The sequence below is a fragment of the Triticum aestivum genome, chromosome 6A (assembly GCF_018294505.1).
Source record: "Triticum aestivum cultivar Chinese Spring chromosome 6A, IWGSC CS RefSeq v2.1, whole genome shotgun sequence".
Lineage (NCBI taxonomy): Eukaryota > Viridiplantae > Streptophyta > Magnoliopsida > Poales > Poaceae > Triticum > Triticum aestivum.
The window spans coordinates 35,494,282-35,516,590 of NC_057809.1; the positions used below are offsets into that span (position 1 = coordinate 35,494,282).

General features: G+C 45.8%; 1 protein-coding gene across 2 annotated transcripts; it reads left to right on the forward strand.

Moving 5' to 3' along the window:
• The first annotated feature begins 12,204 nt into the window (after positions 1–12,204).
• Positions 12,205–15,525, forward strand: LOC123130168 (beta-fructofuranosidase, insoluble isoenzyme 4-like). Of its 2 annotated transcripts, XM_044550118.1 has the most exons (7): positions 12,205–12,474; positions 13,166–13,174; positions 13,266–14,143; positions 14,255–14,413; positions 14,632–14,873; positions 14,965–15,058; positions 15,150–15,525. In XM_044550118.1, the coding sequence occupies exons 1-7, from the start codon at positions 12,219–12,221 to the stop codon at positions 15,342–15,344; spliced, it is 1,833 nt and encodes a 610-aa protein (XP_044406053.1). In that variant the 5' UTR covers positions 12,205–12,218; the 3' UTR covers positions 15,345–15,525. The 2 variants fall into 2 exon arrangements, with proteins under 2 accessions (XP_044406053.1, XP_044406054.1); XM_044550119.1 differs by lacking the exon at positions 13,166–13,174 and having other exon boundaries at positions 13,977–14,143.
• Positions 15,526–22,309: the final 6,784 nt, after the last annotated feature.

Consider the following 22,309-nt stretch of genomic DNA (forward strand, 5'->3'; position numbering starts at 1 on the left):
TTTTGCGCCGATGCGGGCGAGGATATCCACCGCTTGATTGTTTTCCCGAGCCACATGGTGAAATTCGAGTCCCTCGAACCGAGCTGACATTTTTAGGACGGCGTTTCGGTAGGCCGCCATTTTTGGATCCTTGGCGTCAAAGTCTCCATTTATTTGGGATATTGCAAGGTTTGAATCCCCACGCACCTCCAGGCGTTGAATGCCCATGGAGACTGCCATCCGAAGACCATGCAACAGAGCTTCGTATTCGGCTGCGTTGTTGGAGTCAGTATACAATATTTGCAATACATACTGAACGGTACCTCCGGTTGGGGACGTCAGGACGATGCCAGCCCCTAGACCAGCCAGCATTTTAGAACCGTCGAAGTGCATGATCCAATTGGAGTATGCGCCGTACTCTTTAGGGAGTTCGGCCTCCGTCCATTCGGCGACAAAGTCGGCCAATACTTGCGACTTAATGGCCCGTCGAGGTTTGTATGTAGAACGGGAGGAGCTCAATGGCCCATTTAGCAATCCGGCCCATAGCGTCGCGGTTGTTTATAATATCATTAAGTGGCACTTCCGAGGCTACTGTAATCAAACACTCTTGAAAGTAGTGTCGCAGCTTACGGGATGCCATGAATACCGCATAGGCTATCTTTTGATAATGTGGGTACCGTGATTTGCATGGAGTGAGGACAGTGGATACATAGTATATCGGCTTTTGAAGAGGGAATTTATGTCCGGCAGCTTCTCGTTCGACGACGAGCACTGCGCTTACAACTTGATGGGTTGCCGCAATGTACAACAGCATTGGTTCGCCGATGTTTGGCACGGCCAGGATTGGGTTGGTTGCCAAAATGGCCTTCATTTCTTCCAATCCGGCTGTGGAAGCGTTCGTCCACTCAAAGTGTTCGGTGCGCCGAAGGAGGCGATAAAGGGGTAAAGCCTTTTCTCCTAAGCGGGAGATAAAGCGGCTTAGAGCCGCCACGCATCCAGTTAACTTCTGGATTTGTTTGAGGTCTGTTGGGGTAGCCAACTGTGACAAAGCTTGGATTTTGGCCGGATTAGCTTCAATACCTCTACTGCAGACAATGAAACCCAGGAGCATTCCGGCTGGTACGCCGAAAACGCATTTTTCCGGATTGAGCTTGATGTCGTATGTTCGGAGGTTGTCGAATGTGAGCCTCAAGTCGTTTATCAAAGATTCGATGTGCTTGGTTTTGACGACCACACCGTCTACGTATGCCTCTACTGTTTTGCCGATTTGTTTCTCCAGACATGTCTGAATCATGTGCTGATATGTTGCGCCGGCGTTTTTGAGCCCAAAAGGCATTGTGTTGAAACAGAAGGGACCATATGGTGTGATGAATGCCATTGCGGCTTGGTCAGACTCCGCCATCTTGATTTGGTGGTAACCGGAGTATGCGTCGAGGAAACACAATGACTCGTGTCCTGCGGTAGCATCGATAATTTGATCGATGCGGGGGAGGGGGAAGGGATCCTTTGGGCAAGCTTTATTGAGGTCCTTGAAATCGACATAAAGGCGCTAGGATTTATCCTTCTTTGGTACCATCACCAGGTTTGCTAGCCAGTCTGGGTGTTTTATCTCTCTGATGAATCCGACCTCCAATAACTTGGCTAGTTCCTCTCCCATGGCCTGTCTCTTAGGTTCGGAGAAACGCCGAAGAGCTTGCTTGACCGGCTTGAATCCCTTTAGGATATTGAGGCTATGCTCAGCCAGCCTGCGTGGGATTCCTGGCATGTCTAAGGGGTGCCAGGCGAATATGTCCCAATTCTCGCGCAGGAACTCTCGTAGTGCGCCGTCCACAGCGGGGTTTAACTGTGCCCCAATGGAGGCTGTTTTTGTAGGGTTCGTTGGGTGGACTTGGAATTTGACTATTTCATCCGCTAGTTTAAAAGAGGTGGACTTGGATCTCTTATCGAGTATCACGTTGTCCCAGTCCATTGTGGAGCATAGCGTGGTTAATTCCTCGGCCAAGAGGGCTTCGGATAATGCCTCGAGGGCCAGTGCGGCTGTTTTGTTTTCCGTGCGGAGTGTTGTGTCCGGATCACTGGCGAGAGTGGTGATTCCGTTGGGCCCGGGCATTTTGAGCTTCATGTACCCATAATGGGGTACAACTTGGAAGATCGTGAACGCCCCACGTCCTAAAAGGGCGTGGTATCAATTGCTGAACGGGGCTACTTGAAATGTAATTTCTTTGGACCTATAATTCTCTGGCGTACCGAATAGCACATCTAGTGTGATTTTCCCAGCGCATCGTGCCTCCTGACTGGGTATGATTCCTCTAAAGGTTGTGCTACTTTGCTCAATGTGGCTCCAGTCTATTTCCATTTTTTGAAGAGTTTCCTCGTAGATGAGGTTTAATCCGCTGCCGCCGTCCATGAGTACTTTGGTGAGTCGAAAGCCGTCCACAATTGGACTGAGGACCAGTGCGGCTGGTGCTTGGGCTGTTTGGAATTTAGGTTCATCACTGACATTGAAGGTAATAGCCGTGTCACTCCATAGATTTATTGCTGCTACATGGCAGATTTCGGCCATGCTGCGGAGTGTTCACTCGTGCCTATTATTTGACGCAAATGTCTCAAAGACGGTTAACACCGTATTGTTATCCACGGGATGGTGCTCTCTGGCATTTGGGACAAGAATATCCTCACCACTTTTGGCCACCTGCCGGAGTATCCAACATGCTCTAAGGCTGTGCGTTGGTATTGTATCCGCTGTACTATGAATTTTGCAGGGTCCATTGAGCCATCCCTCCAGTACGGTTCCATGCCCTATAGATGGTTTTTGCTTTTTGGTAGTTGACCCAGGTGTCTTTTGATAGTGCACCCTTTTATTTCGGACTGGGTTCGTATTTAGGGCCGGATTATCCCAAAAGTTTGTTTCGGTTTTCCAGGCACTTTCCATCACACAGTACTTTCGTACTATGGACGCCAAGTTAGCGAAGCGTGATATCTCACGGTGATTTATGGTGTTAAGGATTCGTCCGTGCAATTATTATAGAAAAATAAGACTGTGTCTTCCTCGCGACAGTCCTTAGCCTTGTTCATCGCAAGGAGGAATCTGGCCCAATAGTGATGTACTGTTACCTGGGGCTCTTGCCTGATGTGGGAAAGATCGCCTATGTTTGGGTGGGTGGCTGGAATTGAATCCGAACCCTTACCTGATCTGGGATCTAGGGGCCGAGGAATATCCAATTTTGGAAAATATGGTTCCGAGGTGTTGCCCGATAATCCTGGCCCGGTGCCTGACTCTAAGTTCAGGGATTGGATGTTGTCCTCCCGCGAATGGGTATCCGGCTCGGAGAGCTCAGGAATCCGGACATAGTTGGTCCTCAATATGGAGGAGAGGTCGCCGCATTGTTCCTCCACCACTGCAATATGATGGGTGACCGGCGGAGAGTTAATCTCCCTTTGATCGGGTTTAAGCCCAATCCGATCATAGTCCATAGCGACTCCCAGGGCAGCGATGCGATCCAATAGCTCATTTAGGGAGGCAAGCTCCACCGGATCCATCTGTTCGGCGAGTGCCGATTTGACGTGGAGGCTGTTTTCGATGACCTGAGAAGTCATCATCGACGCGGTGGCCAAACAGGCGGTCATGATGAAACCGCCTAGCCGGAGAATTTGGTCGACAGCCAAAGCTCCCCCAACAGTAGTACCGTCTTTAAAGACGAGATGAGACATCCTTCCTTCTGGCGACGTCATAGAGGAACTCTCAATGAAAGCACCAATGTCGGTGTCAAAACCAGCGAATCTCGGATAGGGGGTCCCGAACTGTGCGTCTAAGGCGGATGGTAACAGGAGGCAGGGGACAAGATGTTTTACCCAGGTTCAGGCCCTCTTGATGGAGGTAAAACCCTACGTCCTGCTTGATTAATATTGATGATATGGGTAGTACAAGATTAGATCTACCACGAGATCAGAGAGGCTAAACCCTAGAAGCTAGCCTATGGTATGATTGTATATTGTTCTACGGACTAAAACCCTCCGGTTTATATAGTCACCAGAGGGGGCTAGGGTTAAACAAGGTCAGTTACAAAGGAGGAGATATGCACATCCATATTTCCTAGCTTGCCTTCCACACCAAGTAGAGTCCCATCCGGACACGAGACGAAGTCTTCAATCTTGTATCTTCATAGTCCAACAGTCCGGCCAAACGATATAATCCGGCTGTCCGGATACCCCCTAATCCAGGACTCCCTCAATTAGTCTTCTTCTTGAAGATCCATTTATTCTCTATGGCCCGTCGATCATTGGGCAAGTCAACCAAAGTCCACACTTTTGTTCTCATACATGGAGCCCATCTCAGATTTCATGGCCTCAAGCCATTTTGCGGAATCTGGGCTCATCATCGCTTCCTCATAGTTCGTAGGTTCGTCATGGTCAAGTAACATGACCTCCAGAACAGGATTACCATACCACTCTTGTGCGAATCTTACTCTGGTTGACCTACGAGGTTCGATAGTAACTTGATCAGAAGTTTCATGATCATCATCATTAGCTTCCTAACTTACTGGTGTAGGAATCACTGGAACTGATTTCTGTGATGAACTACTTTCCAATAAGGGAGTAGGTACAATTACCTCATCAAGTTCTACTTTCCTCCCACTCACTTCTTTCGAGAGAAACTCCTTCTCTAGAAAGGATCCATTCTTAGCAACGAATATCTTGACTACGGATCTGTGATAGAAGGTGTACCCAACAGTTTCCTTTGGGTATCCTATGAAGACACATTTCTCCAATTTTGGTTTGAGCTTATCAGGTTGAAGATTTTTCACATAAGCACCGCATCCCCAAACTTTAAGAAAGAACAACTTGGGTTTCTTGCCAAACCATAGTTCATAAGGTGTCATCTCAACGGATTTTGATGGTGCCCTATTTAATGTGAATGCAGCCGTCTCTAAAGCATAACCCCAAAACGATAGCGGTAAATCAGTGAGAGACATCATAGATCATACCATATCTAATAAAGTGTGATTACGACATTCGAACACACCATTACGCTGTGGTGTTCCAGGTGACGTGAGTTACGAAACTATTCTGCATTGTTTCAAATAAAGACCAAATTCGTAACTCAAATATTCTTCTCCACGTTCAGATCGTAGAAACTTAATTTTCTTGTTATGATGATTTTCCACTTCACTCAGAAATTCTTTGAACTTTTCAAATGTTTAAGACTTATGTTTCATCAAGTAGATATAATCATATTTGCTCGAATCATCTGTGAAGGTAAGAAAATAACGATACTCGCCGCGAGCATCAACACTCATCAGATCGCATACATCAGTAAGTATTATTTCCAATAAGTCTCTTGCTAGCTCCATTGTTCCGGAGAACGGAGTCTTAGTCATCTTGCCCATGAGGCATGGTTCGCAAGCATCAAGTGATTCCAAAAGTCCATCAGCATGGAGTTTCTTCATGCGCTTTACACCAATATGACCTAAACGGCAGTGCCACAAATAAGTTGCACTATCATTGTTAAACTTATATCTTTTGGCTTCAATACTACGAACATGTGTATCACTACTATCAAGATTTAGTAAAAATAGACCACTCATCAAGGGTGCATGACCATAAAAGATATTACTCATATAAATAGAACAACCATTATTCTCTGATTTAAATGAGTAACCGTCTCGCATCAAACAAGATCCAGATATAATGTCCATGCTCAACGTTGGCACCAAATAACAATTATTTAGGTCTAAAACTAATCCCGAAGGTAGATGTAGAGGTAGCGTGCCGACGGCGATCACATCGACTTTGGAACCATTTCCCATGCGCATCATCACCTCGTCCTTAGCCAATCTTCGCTTAATCCATAGCCCCTATTTCGAGTTGCAAATATTAGCAACAGAACCAATATCAAATACCCAGGCGCTACTGCGAGCATTAGTATGGTACACATCAATAACATGTATATCAAATATACCTTTCACTTTTCCATCCTTCTTCTCTGCCAAATACTTGGAGAAGTTCCGCTTCCAGTGACCAGTCCCTTTGCAGTAGAAGCACTCAGTCTTAGGCTTAGGTCCAGACTTGGGTTTCTTCACTTGAGCAGCAACTTGCTTGCCGTTCTTGCTGAAGTTCCCCTTCTTCCCTTCACCCTTTTTCTTGAAACTGGTGGTCTTGTTGACCATCAACACTTGATGCTCCTTCTTGATTTCTACCTCCGCAGCCTTTAGCATTGCGAAGAGCTCGGGAATTGTCTTATCCATCCCTTGCATATTATAGTTCATCACAAAGCTCTTGTAGCTTGGTGGAAGTAATTGAAGAACTTTGTCAATGACACTATCATTAGGAAGATTAACTCCCAGCTGAGTCAAGTGGTTGTGGTACCCAGACATTCTGAGTATATGTTCACTGACAAAACTATTCTCCTCCATTTTGCAGCTGTAGAACTTATTGGAGACTTCATATCTCTCAATCCGGGCATTTGCTTGAAATATTAAATTCAACTCCTGAAACACCTCATATGCTCCATGACGTTCAAAACGTCGTTGAAGTCCCGGTCCTAAGCTGTAAAGCATGGCCCACTAAACTATCGAGTAGTCATCAGCTTTGCTCTACCAGGTGTTCACAACATCTGGCGTTGCTCCTGTAGTGGATTTGTCACCTAGCGGTGCTTTTAGGACGTAATTCTTCTATGCAGCAATGAGGATAATCCTCAAGTTACGGACCCAATCCGTGTAATTGCTGCCATCATCTTTCAACTTAGCTTTCTCTAGGAACGCATTAAAATTCAACATAACAACAACACGGGCCATCTATCTACAACAACATAGACATGAAAAATACTATCAGGTACTAAGTTCATGATAAATTAAAGTTCAATTAATCAAATTACTTAAGAACTCCCACTTAGATAGACATCCCTCCAATCATCTAAGTGATCACATGATCCATATCAACTAAACCATGTCCGATCATCACGTGAGATGGAGTAATTTTCAATGGTGAACATCACTATGTTGATCATATCTACTATATGATTCACGCTCGACCTTTCGGTCTCATTGTTCCGAGGCCATATCTGCATATGCTAGGCTCTTCAAGTTTAACCTGAGTATTCCGCGTGTGCAAAACTGGCTTGCACCCGTTGTATGTGAACGTAGAGCTTATCACACCCGATCACCACATCGTGTCTCGGCACGACGAACTGTAGCAACGGTGCATACTCAGGGAGAACACTTATACCTTAAAATTTAGTGAGAGATCATCTTATAATGCTACCGCCGAACTAAGCAAAATATGATGCATAAAGGATAAACATCACATGCAATCAATATAAGTGATATGATATGGCCATCATCATCTTGAGCCTTTGATCTCCATCTCCAAAGCACCGTCATGATCACAATCTTCGCCGGCTTGACACCTTGATCTCCATCGAAGCATTATTGTCATCTCGCCAACTATTGCTTCTACGACTATCGCTACCGCTTAGTGATAAAGTAAAGGAATTACATGGCGATTGCATTTCGTACAATAAAGAGACAACCATATGGCTCCTGCCAGTTGCCAATAACTTTGTTACAAAACATGATCATCTCATACAATAAAATTTAGCATCATGTCTTGACCATATCACATCACAGCATGCCCTGCAAAAACAAGTTAGACGTCCTCTACTTTGTTGTTGCAAGTTTTATGTGGCTGCTATGGGCTGAGCAAGAACCGTTCTTACCTACGCATCAAAAACCACAACGCGGTATAGTGATTGCTTTTTGATCTTCAGAATGAACCCCGTTCATTGAATCTGATTCAACTAAAGTTGGAGAAACTAACACCCACCAGCCACCTGTGTGCGAAGCATGTCGGTAGAACCAGTCTCGTGTAAGCGTACGCGTAATGTCGGTCTGAGCCGCTTCATCCAACAATACCACTGAATCAACAATCAATTAGTGACGGCAAGCAATATGTATATACCCACGCCCACAACTCCTTTGTGTTCTACTCCTGCATATAACATCTACGCATAGACCTGGCTCGGATGCCACCGTTGGGGAACGCAGTAATTTCAAAAAAAATCCTACACACACACAAGATCTATCTAGGTGATGCATAGCAACGAGAGGGGAAGAGTGTTGTCCATGTACCCTCATAGACCGTAAGCGGAAGCGTTATGACAACGCGTTTGATGTAGTCGTACGTCTTCACGATCTAACCGATCCTAGTTCCTAGTACCGAAGGTACGACACCTCTGCGATCTGCACACGTTCAGCTCGGTGACGTCCCACGAACTCTAGATCCAGCTGAGTGTCGAGGGAGAGTTTCGTCAGCACGACGGCGTGATGACGGTGATGATGAAGCTATCAGCGCGGGGCTTCGCCTAAGCACTGTGATACGTCTCCAACGTATCTATAATTTTTGATTGTTCCATGATATTATATTATCTGTTTTGGATGTTTAATGGGCTTTATTATGCACTTTTATATTATTTTTTGGACTAACCTATTAACCGAAGGTCCAGTGCAAATTGTTGTTTTTTGCCTATTTCAGTGTTTCGCAGAAAAGGAATATCAAACGGAATCCAAACGGCATGAAACCTTCGTGAGGATCGTTTTTGGAACAAGAGCAATCCAGGAGACTTGGAGTGGACGTCAAGGAAGCAGCGAAGAAGCCACGAGGTAGGAGGGCGCGCCCTAGGGGGATGGGCGCGCCCCCACCCTCGTGGCTCCACTGGCCTACTTCTTTCACCTATATATACTCATATACCCTGAAAACATCCAAGAGCACCACGAAACCCTATTTCCACCGCCGCAACCTTCTGTACCCGTGAGACCCCATCTTGGGGCCTTTTCCGGCGCTCCGCCGGAGGAGGAATCGATCACTGAGGGCTTCTACATCAACACCATAGCCTCTCCGATGATGTGTGAGTAGTTTACCACAGACCTTCGGGTCCATAGATATTAGCTAGATGGCTTCTTCTATCTCTTTGGATCTCAATACAAAGTTCTCCTCGATTCTCCTGGAGATCTATTCGATGTAATTCTTTTTGCGGTGTGTTTGTCGAGATACGATGAATTGGGGGTTTATGATCAAAATTATCTATGAACAATATTTGATTCTTCTCTGAATTCTTTTATGCATGATTTAAATATCTTTGCAAGTCTCTTCGAATTTTCAGTTTGGTTTGGCCTACTAGATTTATCTTTCTTGCAATGGGAGAAGTGCTTAGCTTTGGGTTTAATCTTGCGGTGTCCTTTCCCAGTGACAGCAGGGGCAGCAAGGCACGTATTGTATTGTTGCCATCGAGGATAAAAAGATTGGGTTTATATCATATTTCTTGAGTTTATCACTCTACATCACGTCGTCTTGCCTAATGCGTTACTCTGTTCTTATGAACTTAATACTCTAGATGCATGTTGGATGATAGCGGTCGATGTGTGGAGTAATAGTAGTAGATGCAGAATCGTTTCGGTCTACTTGTCACGGACGTGATGCCTATATACATGATCATGCCTAGATATTCTCATAACTATGCTCTTTTCTACCAATTTCTCGGCAGTAATTTGTTCACCCACCGTAGATTATGCTATCTTTAGAGAAGCCACTAGTGAAACCTATGGCCCCCGGGTCTATTCTCCATCATATCATTTTCCGTCAACTAGCTATTTTTACCGCCATTTATTTTGCAATCTTTACTTTTTAATCTATACAACAAAAATACCAAAAATATTTATCGTATTATCTTTATCAGATCTCACTTTTGCAAGTGGCCGTGAAGGGACTGACAACCCCTTTATTGTGTTGGTTGCAAGGTTCTTGATTGTTTGTGCATGTATGAGGGATTTGCGTGTAGTCTCCTACCGGATTGATACCTTGATTCTCAAAAACTGAGGGAAATACTTATGCTAGTTTGTTGTATCACCCTTTCCTCTTTAAGGAAAAACCAACACATGCTCAAGAGGTAGCACACTGCAACGATATGACCGAGGTGGATTATGGTGGAGGGGGCACCGCACACGGCTAAACAATGTCAACTTGTGTGTTCTAGTTTGCCCCTGCCCCCGTATATAAAGGAGCAAGGGGGGAGGCCGGTCGGCCCTTGAGGCGCCCAAGGAGAGGAGGAATCCTCCTCCTATTAGGAGTAGGATTCATCCTTCCCTAGTCCTACTAGGAGGGGGAAGGAAGGAGTGGGAGAGGGGAAGGAAAAAGGGGGGCGCCGCCCCCCTTCCTAGTCCAATTCGGACTCAAGGGGGAGGGGGCACGCGGCCTGCCCTGGCCGCCCCTCTCTCTCTCCACTAAGGCCCATCTAGGCCCATTAGTTCCCTGGGGGGGTTCCGGTAACCCTCCGGCACTCCGGTTTTACCCGAAACCACCCGGAACACTTCCGGTGTCCGAATATAGCCGTCCAATATATCAATATTTATGTCTCGACCATTTCGAGACTCCTCATCATGTCCGTGATCATATCCGGGACTCCGAACTACCTTTGGTACATCAAAACACATAAACTCATAATACCGATCGTCACCGAACGTTAAGCGTGCGGACCCTACGGGTTCGAGAACTATGTAGACATGACCGAGACTCATCTCCGGTCAATAACCAATAGCGGAACCTAGATGCTCATGTTGGTTCCTACATATTCTACGAAGATCTTTATCGGTCAAACCGCATAACAACATACGTTGTTCCCTTTGTCATCGGTATGTTACTTGCCCGAGATTCGATCGTCAGTCTCATCATACCTAGTTGAATGTAGTCACTGGCAAGTCTCTTTACTCGTTTCGTAATGCTACATCCTGTAAATAACTCATTAGTCACATTGCTTGCAAGGCTTATAGTGATGTGCATTACCGAGAGGGCCCAGAGATACCTCTCCGATACACGGAGTGACCAATCCTAATCTCGATCTATGCCAACTCAACAAACACCATCAGAGACACCTATAGAGCATCTTTATAGTCACCCAGTTACATTGTGACGTTTGATAGCACACTAAGTGTTCCTCCAGTATTCGGGAGTTACATAATCTCATAGTTATAGGAACATGTATAAGTTATGGAGAAAGCAATAGCAATAAACTAAATGATCGTAGTGCTAAGCTAACGGATGGGTCAAGTCAATCACATCTTTCTCTAATGATGTGATCCCGTTTATCAAATGACCACTCTTTGTCCATAGCTAGGAAACTTAACCATATGTGATTAACGAGCTAGTTAAGTAGAGGCATACTAGTAACACTCTGTTTGTCTATGTATTCACACATGTACTAAGTTTTCGGTTAATACAATTCTAGCATGAATAATAAACATTTATCATGATATAAGAAAATATAAATAACAACTTTATTATTACCTCTAGGTCATATTTCCTTCAGTGGGCTGCTCCTTTTGTGGTGTATTCGTCTTTCTGCTTCAGTGACCAGGTGTCAAGGGCTACCCCTTCTTCAAGCGACGCTTCATTACTTTCAGTTTGAGTGCTTGTTGAGTGGGTTGTGTTGTAAGATGTTCTATTAACATCCTTGTATCTTTCGGTTCATGGCTTTTCCTTTTCCTAGCTCTCCGGTTGTCGTTCTTGTTGGTTGCAATCTTGGTCGGTCGATGGCTTTATTAATTTAAAGCCGGACTCTTAAGTCTTTGTTCTAAAAAAATTTATCATGGTGTTTTTTGCAATATGCCGGGTCAACTAGGAATACCTTAGTGTGGCATTCCGTTGAACATTTTAAGTTTTGTCTCCCCACGCCCGGCTGCCACAGCTCTAGATGCACTTGCCGCCGGGAACGCGATGACAGTCATGCTGCTCTGCATTGGCTCCGTCCCGTCAACGCGGTGCGGCGCCGTGTTCAACCACGGTGACTGCATTAAGCTCAGCCAACCGGGCGCCGTATGCCCCCGTGTCGCCTATGCGTAACGTAGCTGCCTCGGTGCTCATTCTCTGCCATGACATTTCCTCTATCTCCTCTCTAAAGGCACCGCCTCTTCCAGCACGAACACCTTGAGCCCATGCCAGCACCGCTGCCCTCCTCCTCCTCCTGCAACCTCTTCCTCTGCAGTAGTAAAGAGGGAGATTCCTCCTTTTTTTTCAGACTATCCACACTTTTCGGAGGCCCCCCAGAAAAACCTATCTGAAAGAGACTCTTGAGTGTCAGCTAACTAAACAACTCCTTAATTAAATGACAATGCCTTCACATGTCACAACACACCCCCATAACTATTTGATTTCTTCACCTCACTCCCCACTCTCTCATTCATTCTGTCGCCATGGCGCTACCATGGGCCTTCGTCCTCCTCCCTTCCCTATTCTTCCTCCCCTCATGTGTATCAAACTTCTTCTCCAGCAACATCAGCAATGGGGGTGGAGGGAGATGCTCCCTCTGTCCACAGTCTCCAGAGGTCTCCTTTTGTCCACTGCCTCCAGAGGTCTCCCGCTGTCCACAGTCTCCAGAGGTCCCCTCCATTTTCAGCACGAGGTACAAGACTGCCTACCACTTCCGGCCTCCCAGGAACTGGATCAATGGTATGTTCGTGTGATCTTGTCGATGCTTTGGTTTCTTCTCTGCTTATTTCCTTTGGGCTTCATCTCTGCTTTTTGGATCATCCGTTGGTCTATGCCACTCTGCTTTCCTGTGCCTTTTCTTGTTCTTGATCCATGAAAAATCATGCGATCTGATCGTTTAGTGGCTTCCCCACGTGGAGAAGCCGAGCTGAATACACTACTCAATGTAATCTTGTGTGCCAATATTAAAAAAATATATGCTTGTTAAAATGTACTACAGTACATAATATTTTTGGCAGTAGTATCATTACAGAACTGCCTTTTGTGTCATAGATAATCATCGAAGAGGGAAAAGTTTAGTGGCCAGGTCATTGCTTGTGCAAGTCTCTTGCTGAAAGCTGCAATTAGATTTTGAGTAATACTGCCATAAGATGATGATAGCCACAGATTCTTGCGCAAAATAGAAGTATTCATTACAGAAATAGTGATATGTACCTTCCCATCAAGATTTATGCCACTTCCACATTGTCCATATTTGCGTGTTACTTTTGGCCAGATCAAATTCAGTTAGGCAAAGTATGACGCTTTTCCTTCCAGAACTAGAACTGGCCACATGGATCATTCTATATCTGTTGCATGAAACTGACATTCTCTCACTTTTCCAAAAATCCTATGGATTGGCGATACTTGGGAATCTACGACGACACAAAAGATCCATGTGGTATGGATATCTCAGGCACAAACACCTCTAAACAAAAAAAAAGAGGAGTTGAAGTATTCTACAACTTGTACTTCCTTTATAACTATTTCAGGACTAATGTACTACAAAGGCATCTACCATAATTTCTACCAGTATAACCCCCACTGCGCCCTTTGGTGTTGGGGTGACATAACTTGGGGCCATTCGGTTTCAACAGACCTTGTCAACTGGATCGAGCTTGAACCCGTGATAGAACCGGATAACCCCAGTGACATAGACGGTTGCTGGACCGGTTCAGCCACAATTCTGTCTGGTGGTCAACCGGTCATCTTATACACCGGTGGCAGTAGAGACAAGTGTCAGGTCCAAAACCTTGTGCTTCCCAAGAACCCGTATGACCCGTACCTGAGAGAATGGACCAAAACCGGCAATAACCCAGTGATCCAACCGGTAGTACCTGGTTTGAATAGAAGTCAATTCAGGGATCCGACGACCGGTTGGATCGGACCAGATGGACTATGGAGAATAGCAGTTGGTGCCGAGCTGAAAGGCTACACTGCTGCACTGTTGTACAAGAGTGAAGACTTTCTGAGTTGGACAATAGTTGGTCACCCACTGTATTCACAGAACTCATCCAATATGTGGGAGTGCAATATGTGGGAGTGCCTGGATTTCTTTGCGGTATTGCCGAGCAATAACAGTGGACTGGACATGTCCGTAGCGATCCCAAGAGGCGCCAAGCATGCCCTCAAAATGAGCATGGGTTACTTTGACAAGTACTTGATTGGGGTGTATGATCTCAAACGTGATGCCTTTGTGCCAGATGCTATCGTAGATGACTGTCGGCTGTGGTTGAAGATCGATTACGGCAATTTCTATGCTTCGAAGTCATTCTTCGACTCGAAAAAGGGCAGGAGGATCATATGGGGTTGGTCTAAGGAAGCAGATTGTCGTTCAGATGATGTTGCAAAAGGTTGGGCAGGAATCCATGTAAGAAAATCCGCCCCTGATTGACTGTGCTTCATATCATCTGAAATAAAAATTTAACTTATTTAGCAAATCAGTGTGACATCTTTAAGTTAAAAAATTTATTATGTTTAGACAGTCCCGAGGACGATTTGGTTAGACAGTGATGGCAAGCAGTTGCTGCAATGGCCAGTTGATGAGATTGAATCCCTTCGAACAAATGAAATCAACCATCAAGGACTAGAGCTCAACAAGGGAGATCTGTTTGAGATCAATGGAGTTGACAATTTTCAGGTAGTTTCCTTTTCACATACAGGCTTACTTGGTCTTCAAGAGAATTTATTTTATTTAAAAAAGTGTCATGTCATTAAGAAATGTAGGGCCTTCTGATAATTTCTAATTATATAATAATGCATTTTTGCAGCAAAAGGACACAGGTATACATTCTGTAGGTGTGTTGTGTATTTTTTAGAGCAACTGCAACTAATCAGACGCAAGTTTTCTTGAAATAGGCGGATGTGGAGATAGATTTTGAGTTGACGTCCATCGATGACGCCGATCCTTTTGATCCTTCATGGCTTTTGGACACCGAGAAGCATTGTTGTGAAGCAGGTGCATCGGTTCATGGTGGTGTAGGGCCATTTGGACTTGTTATTCTGGCCTCCAACAACATGGAGGAGCACACTACCGTGCACTTCAGAGTCTACAAGTCACAGCAAAAGTTCATGATACTCATGTGCTCTGATCTAAGAAGGCCAGTAGTGCTTATGGTTTTTGTCTTTATTTTGGTTAGTCTTCTCCATAAACGTCTGAAGCAAATTGAAATATTTTCTTTTCTTGCACAGGTCTTCCATGAGACCAGGACTCTGCACACCAGCCTATGGACGCTTCTTTGAATTTGATCTTGAAAAGGAAAGGAAAATATCTTTGAGAACTCTGGTAAGCTGGGAGGCTATGCCATTTCTCATGTTATTCATTTCATGCACTTGATACCAGAATTGAGAATGGATGGCTGGATGTTGCCGTGCAGATTGATCGATCTGCGGTGGAGAGCTTTGGTGGTGGTGGCAGTGTCTGCATCACGGCTAGAGTTTATCCGGTGTCGCTTGTCGATGACGGCGGGGCCCATATGTATGTCTTCAACAATGGAAGTACCATGGCCAGGGTGCCGCAGCTCAGGGCATGGAGCATGAGGAAAGCACAAGTGAATGTGGAGAAGGGTTGAAGTGATTGTTAGCAAATAAGAGCAATTTCATTTTCTTGAATTGTTTACCCTGATTCATGAGCACTCTTGGGCAGAAATAAGGAAATTGAGCACTCTTTAGTATTGCCTCCGTTTTATAATGTAGTGCATACATATTATTATTTTCAAAAGTCAACCTTTATAAACTTTGATCAAGTTTAGAGTGAAAATATGTCTCACGATGTATCTAATGATATGTATTCGATATTCTAGATGCGAATATTTTATGTATAACTTGGTCCTAGTTTGCAAAGTTTGACTTTAAAAATAAAATCTATATGCACTGCGGTATGCGATGGGGATAGGAGGGTGTTGTTCTCAAGAAACGAGAAGACGACACACAAATGCATGGATGGACATGGTACCATGCGAGGCTGGTATCACACCCTGCATCGTGATGCATGTCGTATTCATATCACTTGTCGGGTATACACATTTCTCGAGATGAAGTATTCCTATATAGATGATTTATTTCCAACATCAATTTGGCTAGTCATAGTGGGAGTAACTTAGATAGTAATATAGCGCATTTCAAAAATTTTTTTGCTTATATAGCATGTAGTTAATGAGAAGAGAAGTGTTTAGAATAACATAATAAGTTACTGTAACAATAGCGCTTCCCGAGAAATGATGAGTCTACAAGCTAATAAATGAAGCCATCTATAATACTACTATTCCCTCCATCACAGTTTGTTGGGCGCCTCTTCATAACCAGATTTTTTCACAATCCCACGGAAATAGGGCGCAGCTCCTTAACTATCCTATTAATTGGGGCGCATTAGGCTACTTCCGTTTCTCTTCCTCAACTGCGGTTTGTTGGGCATATCTCGCGTCGCTCTGGGCCCAAGGTGCGGTGTGATTGGCATGAAATAAGGAGGCGCTGGAGCTGCGTTATTGAAGGAGATGCATCTAATGAATCGCTAAACCAACGCCATGTGGAGCAAATAAGAAACCGATTCCCACTGGCACTCATGTTCACACTTGCATGCACTGCACAAACCATTCATGTTCCCACTTGCATGCGGCTGAGGAAGAGAAACGGAAACAGCCTAATGTGCCCTAATTAATATGATAGTTAAGGAGTTGCGCCCTATTTCCATGGGATTGTGAAAAAGTCTGGTTTTGAAGAGGCGCCCAACAAACTGTGATGGAGGGAGTATATTACTTTACACTATAAAGATATTAATTTAGACTAGTGTCATATGCATGACACGAATATAGGGCCAAATAGGGCCAAAAATTGCCAAAACCCAATCTAGCTGCCCAGCCCAGCCGTCCAATGCATCACACACCTGTGAAACCTGAATACTCCTAGAAAAACCTGAATAGATTAATAAATTAACTATAATTAATACTACTATGAAACAAAAATGAAATCATTTTTAACAATGGTTTGCTAAATCTCAGTTTCATTTTACGTGGAGTGGAATTTAACCTTTTCCTATTTATCTATCTATTTATATAATTAAGACAAGAGGCAAACAAGCTATCATGTTCGTCCATATAGATTAAATTATCTTGACCACTAATTTCATATATTAAGGACCAAGATTTAAAGATGTAAGTGTTACATGCAAATATTGTTACGTACAAACAATTAGACAGGATCCTAAAAAAAATTAGACATGTCACGTACAAATAGGGTTTTTTTTCAACCAAAGCCAACGTGATGGACAAGAGATGTAAACGGAGGTGTTCAACTTTTTAAAGAAAAGAAATATAATTTAGAGGGAGAACTGCAGCGTACGTTCCTTTATTAAGAAAAAGACAAGTCGTGTGTCGGTGTCAAAACCGGCGGATCTCGGGTAGGGGGTCCCGAACTGTGCGTCTAGGCCGGATGGTAACAGGAGGCAGGGAACATGATGTTTTACGCAGGTTCGGACCCTCTTGATGGAGGTAAAATCCTACGTCCTACTTAATTAATATTGATGATATGGGTAGTACAAGAGTAGATCTACCACGAGATCAAGGAGGCTAAACCCTAGAAGCTAGCCTATGGTATGATTGTTGTATATGGAGTTGATGTCCTACGGACTACAACCCTCCGGTTTATATAGACACCGAATAGGGTTAGGGTTACATAGAGTCGGTTACAATGGTAGGAGATCTTGAATATCCGCATCGCCAAGCTTGTCTTCCACGCCAAGGAAAGTCCCATCCGGACACGGGACGAAGTCTTCAATCTTGTATCTTCATAGCCCAGGAGTCCGGCTGAAGGTATAGTCCGACTATCCGAACACCCCCTAATCCAGGACTCCCTCAGTAGCCCCTGAACCAGGCTTCAATGACGATAAGTCCAGCGCGCAGATTGTTCGGCATTGCAAGGCGGGTTCTTCTCCAAATCTTGTGTACCTGTAGGTATAATGTCCAATTTTTGTAATGTAGTGCTCCTCGGCTTCCACGCCCAATAATGGCCGTCCTCCATGTGTCAAACGAATGCGAAAAGCCGGGGCGTTTTTACATCCACACCCCTAGCCATATAAACGAGCCGCCTATTTAACGGGATGGGGATTCAGGTCCAAACCACATCTTCTCCTCTCCGCAAGTTATCATCAGAGCGCTTCCAGCAAAGGTCCATTCCAACATGACCAGCCGTCGCAGCTCCTCCCCTCGCCCCTCCGGTCCCAAACCCGAGGACTGGTGAGTTGCACCATCCCGCATAGCGAGTTAGTGTCGCTTCAGGCCAAGGGATTTCTCCCCCAGGCATACATGGTCCCGGTCCGAGCCGGTCTCGCCACCTACAATGGCGGAAAACAAGCGGAGAGCACCCCCAATCCTTCTAAAGGAGAGCGGGTGTGCCTCATCCCCTATCTAGTAAGGGGAATGGGATTTCCAATTCATCCATTTCTCCGCGGGCTTCTGGAGTTCTACGGCCTCCAGCTGCACAATCTCACGCCCGCCTCCATATTACATATTGCGGGTTTTGTCGCCCTTTGTGAGCTATTTTTAGGCGTTGAGGCTCATTTTGCGATGTGGAAGAGGTTATTCTGCCTGGTGCCCCATTCTCAAGAGGGGTCTATCTACCAAGTGGGCGGAGCCGAAGTATGGCGCATCGCCGGGACCGGATACCTATCCGGAACCCCGAAGAAGGCGTCCGAGGACTGTCCTTCGAAATGGTTTTACATAGATGATGTCCCGCTACCGGACCCTATCCGGGTCGGTCTCCCTAAGTTCAACAGTGCCCCATTGAAGAAACGCTTGAGCTAGCGTCCGCGGAGCTCTCAAAGAGAAAGCGACAGAGACGTCCTTTACTTGATGGGCCGGATAAGACTGTTGGCTCATACCGGACTAACCATGATTGGAGTCATGGCCGCATGCATTATGCGGGGGGTGCAGCCGCTTTAATATAGAGGCCACCCCATGTGGGATTTCAACCAGGAGGATGACGCCACCCATTACGGTCGTAAGGGGCTGGCCTCAGCCGCCGCCTTAGTAAAGATCTTATCCTCTTTGTACAAGGGAGAAAAGGAGGAATTCCTCCGTGTCAACCCGCGGGCCGGATTCAGTATGTACGATCCTCCAAGTTGGGTAAGTGAATAATTGTGCTTGCCCGTTTGTTTTATACTCCCACGGTTAGATAGGTAGTCTAACGACTTCACTGCAGGAACTGCGACAGGAGGTAAAGGATATAAACAACCGCCCTCCACAGCCCGAGGACCCAGAACGGTCTCTCAATCCGGACTCTGAAGAGGATCCGGACATATCGGTGGAGCTTATCGACGGGGTGTTCCATCCGCTAAGCAAGGACAATACCTTGGTAGCCATTACGGCTGATTACCCAGGGTTAATCCTGGCCTCCCAGGTGACATAAACCGGAGCCTCATTCCCTTGAAAGAGATTCCACTCTCACGTATTCCGGTGTTTCTGACGACAACCGTGTTTTGCAGGGGAGATTTCCGAGGCAGGGGGCCGAACCTGCGGCGGCTAGCCAACGAGGGGCCGCAGGGCCCCGTGGGGCAAAAGGGGATGTATTTCGGACTGAGATGCCGGCGCAAAGGTATAGCGCACCCTCTGTTTCCCTGGAGTTATTCTATCAGGGTATATTAACGTTCGTGCTATCTTCAGAACAAAGAGACCTCGCCGGACTACATCCGGAGAGGTTGCCAATCGCGCCTCCACCAGCCAGGCTCCAACGTCTGGCCAGGAAGCGGAGGCGAGCACAAGGCGCGCACCGGACGCTCCTCCGACAGAGGATGCGGACAGGCTGTCTGCCACAAATTCTGAAGTGGAGAGTGCCATGAACCACAGGCGTCGCCGGACAGTTCTACGCGACGCTTGTTTCTCCCAAGAGGCTTTATATACCTTTAATTCGGGAGATGCGTACCTTCGTGCCGCTCAAAATGGTTTAGCCAGAGCCACGGAGCAGTATGTAAAAGACATACGGGTAAGAAAGTTTTGGTCAAATATATATATATGCCAGTAGCCCCCGAGACTTGAAGCAATTAGAGCAACTGATTTAAGGATCTTTTAATATGCAGGTTCTTACAAAGAAGAATACCGTACTGTCCCAGGAGCTGGAAAAGTGCAAGGCCCAACTAGAGGCTGCACTAGCCGCAGCAGGGGAGCCCAAAGAGACCCCCTCAGGTAAGATACACTTCAAAAGATTAGTATTGTGCGGTGTGGGTGCAAATCTGACAAATCATATTGCAGATGGCGCCGGACTCGATCCGGAAAAGCAACAACTCTTACGCCGGCTAAAGGCCGGTGAGAGTACGTTGACAAAGGTAAGGTGAGAGAAGAATGATCTTCAGGATGCCAACACCAAGCTGGACGTCGAACTTAAAGATGTCCGTAGCCAGCTGTCGGACTCCACGAAGACGCATTTTTCTGGGTTGAGCTTGATGTCATATTTTTGGAGGTTATCGAATGTAAGCCTCAAGTCGTCTACTAGATATTCGACATGTCTTGATTTGACGACCACATCATCCACATACGCCTCCACTGTTTTGCCGATCTGGTTTGCCAGACATGTCTGGATCATGCGCTGATATGTTGCGCCGGCGTTTTTCAGCCCGAAGGGCATTGTGTTGAAGTAGAATGGGCCGTATGGTGTGATGAATGCTGTTGCGGCTTGGTCTGATTCTGCCATCTTGATTTGATGGTAACTGGAGTATGCGTCGAGGAAACACTGAAGGAAATATGCCCTAGAGGCAATAATAAAGTTATTATTTATTTCCTTACATCATGATAAATGTTTATTATTCATGCTAGAATTGTATTAACCGAAAACATAATACATGTGTGAATACATAGACCAACAGAGTGTCACTAGTATGCCTCTACTTGACTAGCTCGTTAATCAAAGATGGTTATGTTTCCTAACCATGAACAAGGAGTTGTTATTTGATTAACGAGGTCACATCATTAGTAGAATGATCTGATTGACATGACCCATTCCATTAGCATAGCACCCGATCGTTTAGTATGTTGCTATTGTTTTCTTCATGACTTATACATGTTCCTATAACTATGAGATTATGCAACTCCCGTTTACCGGAGGAACACTTTGGGTACTACCAAACGTCACAACGTAACTGGGTGATTATAAAGGAGTACTACAGGTGTCTCCAATGGTAGATGTTGGGTTGGCGTATTTCGAGATTAGGGTTTGTCACTCCGATTGACGGAGAGGAATCTCTGGGCCCTCTCGGTAATGCACATCACATAAGCCTTGCAAGCACTGCAACTAATATGTTAGTTGTGCGATGATGTATTACGGAACGAGTAAAGAGACTTGCCGGTAACGAGATTGAACTAGGTATTGGATACCGACGATCGAATCTCGGGCAAGTAACATACCGATGACAAAGGGAACAACGTATGTTGTTATGCGGTCTGACCGATAAAGATCTTCGTAGAATATGTAGGAGCCAATATGGGCATCCAGGTCCCGCTATTGGTTATTGACCGGAGACGTGTCTCGGTCATGTCTACATTGTTCTCGAACCGTAGGGTCCGCACGCTTAACGTTACGATGACAGTTATTATGAGTTTATGCATTTTTGATGTACCGAAGGTTGTTCGGAGTCCCGGATGAGATCACGGACATGACGAGGAGTCTCGAAATGGTCGAGACGGAAAGATTGATATATTGGAAGCCTATGTTTGGACATTGGAAGTGTTCCGGGTGAAATCGGGATTTTACCGGAATACCGGGAGGGTTACCGGAACCCCCCGGGAGACTAATGGGCCTATTGGGCCTTAGTGGAAAAGGAGAAAAAGGGAAAGCCCACAAGCTGGCCGGCGCCCCCCTTCCCAAAGTCCTAGTAGGACTAGGATAGGGGCCGGCCCCCCTTCTCTCTCCTTTTCCCCCCGGGAGTCCTAATAGGATTAGGATTGGGGGGAGGAGTCCTACTCCCGGTGGGAGTAGGACTCCCCTGCGCCTCCTCTCCCTGGCCGACCGGCTCCCCCTCCTCCAACCTTTATATACGGGGGCAGGGGGCACCCCAAGACACACAACTTGATCCTTGAGATCGTTCCTTAGCCGTGTGCGGTGCCCCCTGCCACCAAATTGCACCTCGATCGTACCGTTGTAGTGCTTAGGCGAAGCCCTGCGTCGATAGTACATCAAGATCGTCATCACGCCGTCGTGCTGACGGAACTCTTCCTCGACGCTTTGCTGGATCGGAGCCCGACGAACGTCATCGAGCTGAACGTGTGCTAAGAACTCGGAGGTGCCGGAGTAACGGTGCTTGGATCGGTCGGATCGGGAAGAAGACGTACGACTACTTCCTCTACGTTGTGTGATCGCTTCCGCAGTCGGTCTGCGTTGGTACGTAGACAACACTCTCCCCTCTCGTTGCTGTGCATCACCATGATCTTGCGTGTGCGTAGGAAAATTTTTGAAATTACTGCGTTCCCCAACAGTGGCATCCGAGCCTAGGTTTTATGGTTTGATGTTATATGCACGAGTAGAACACAAGTGAGTTGTGGGCGATACAAGTCAT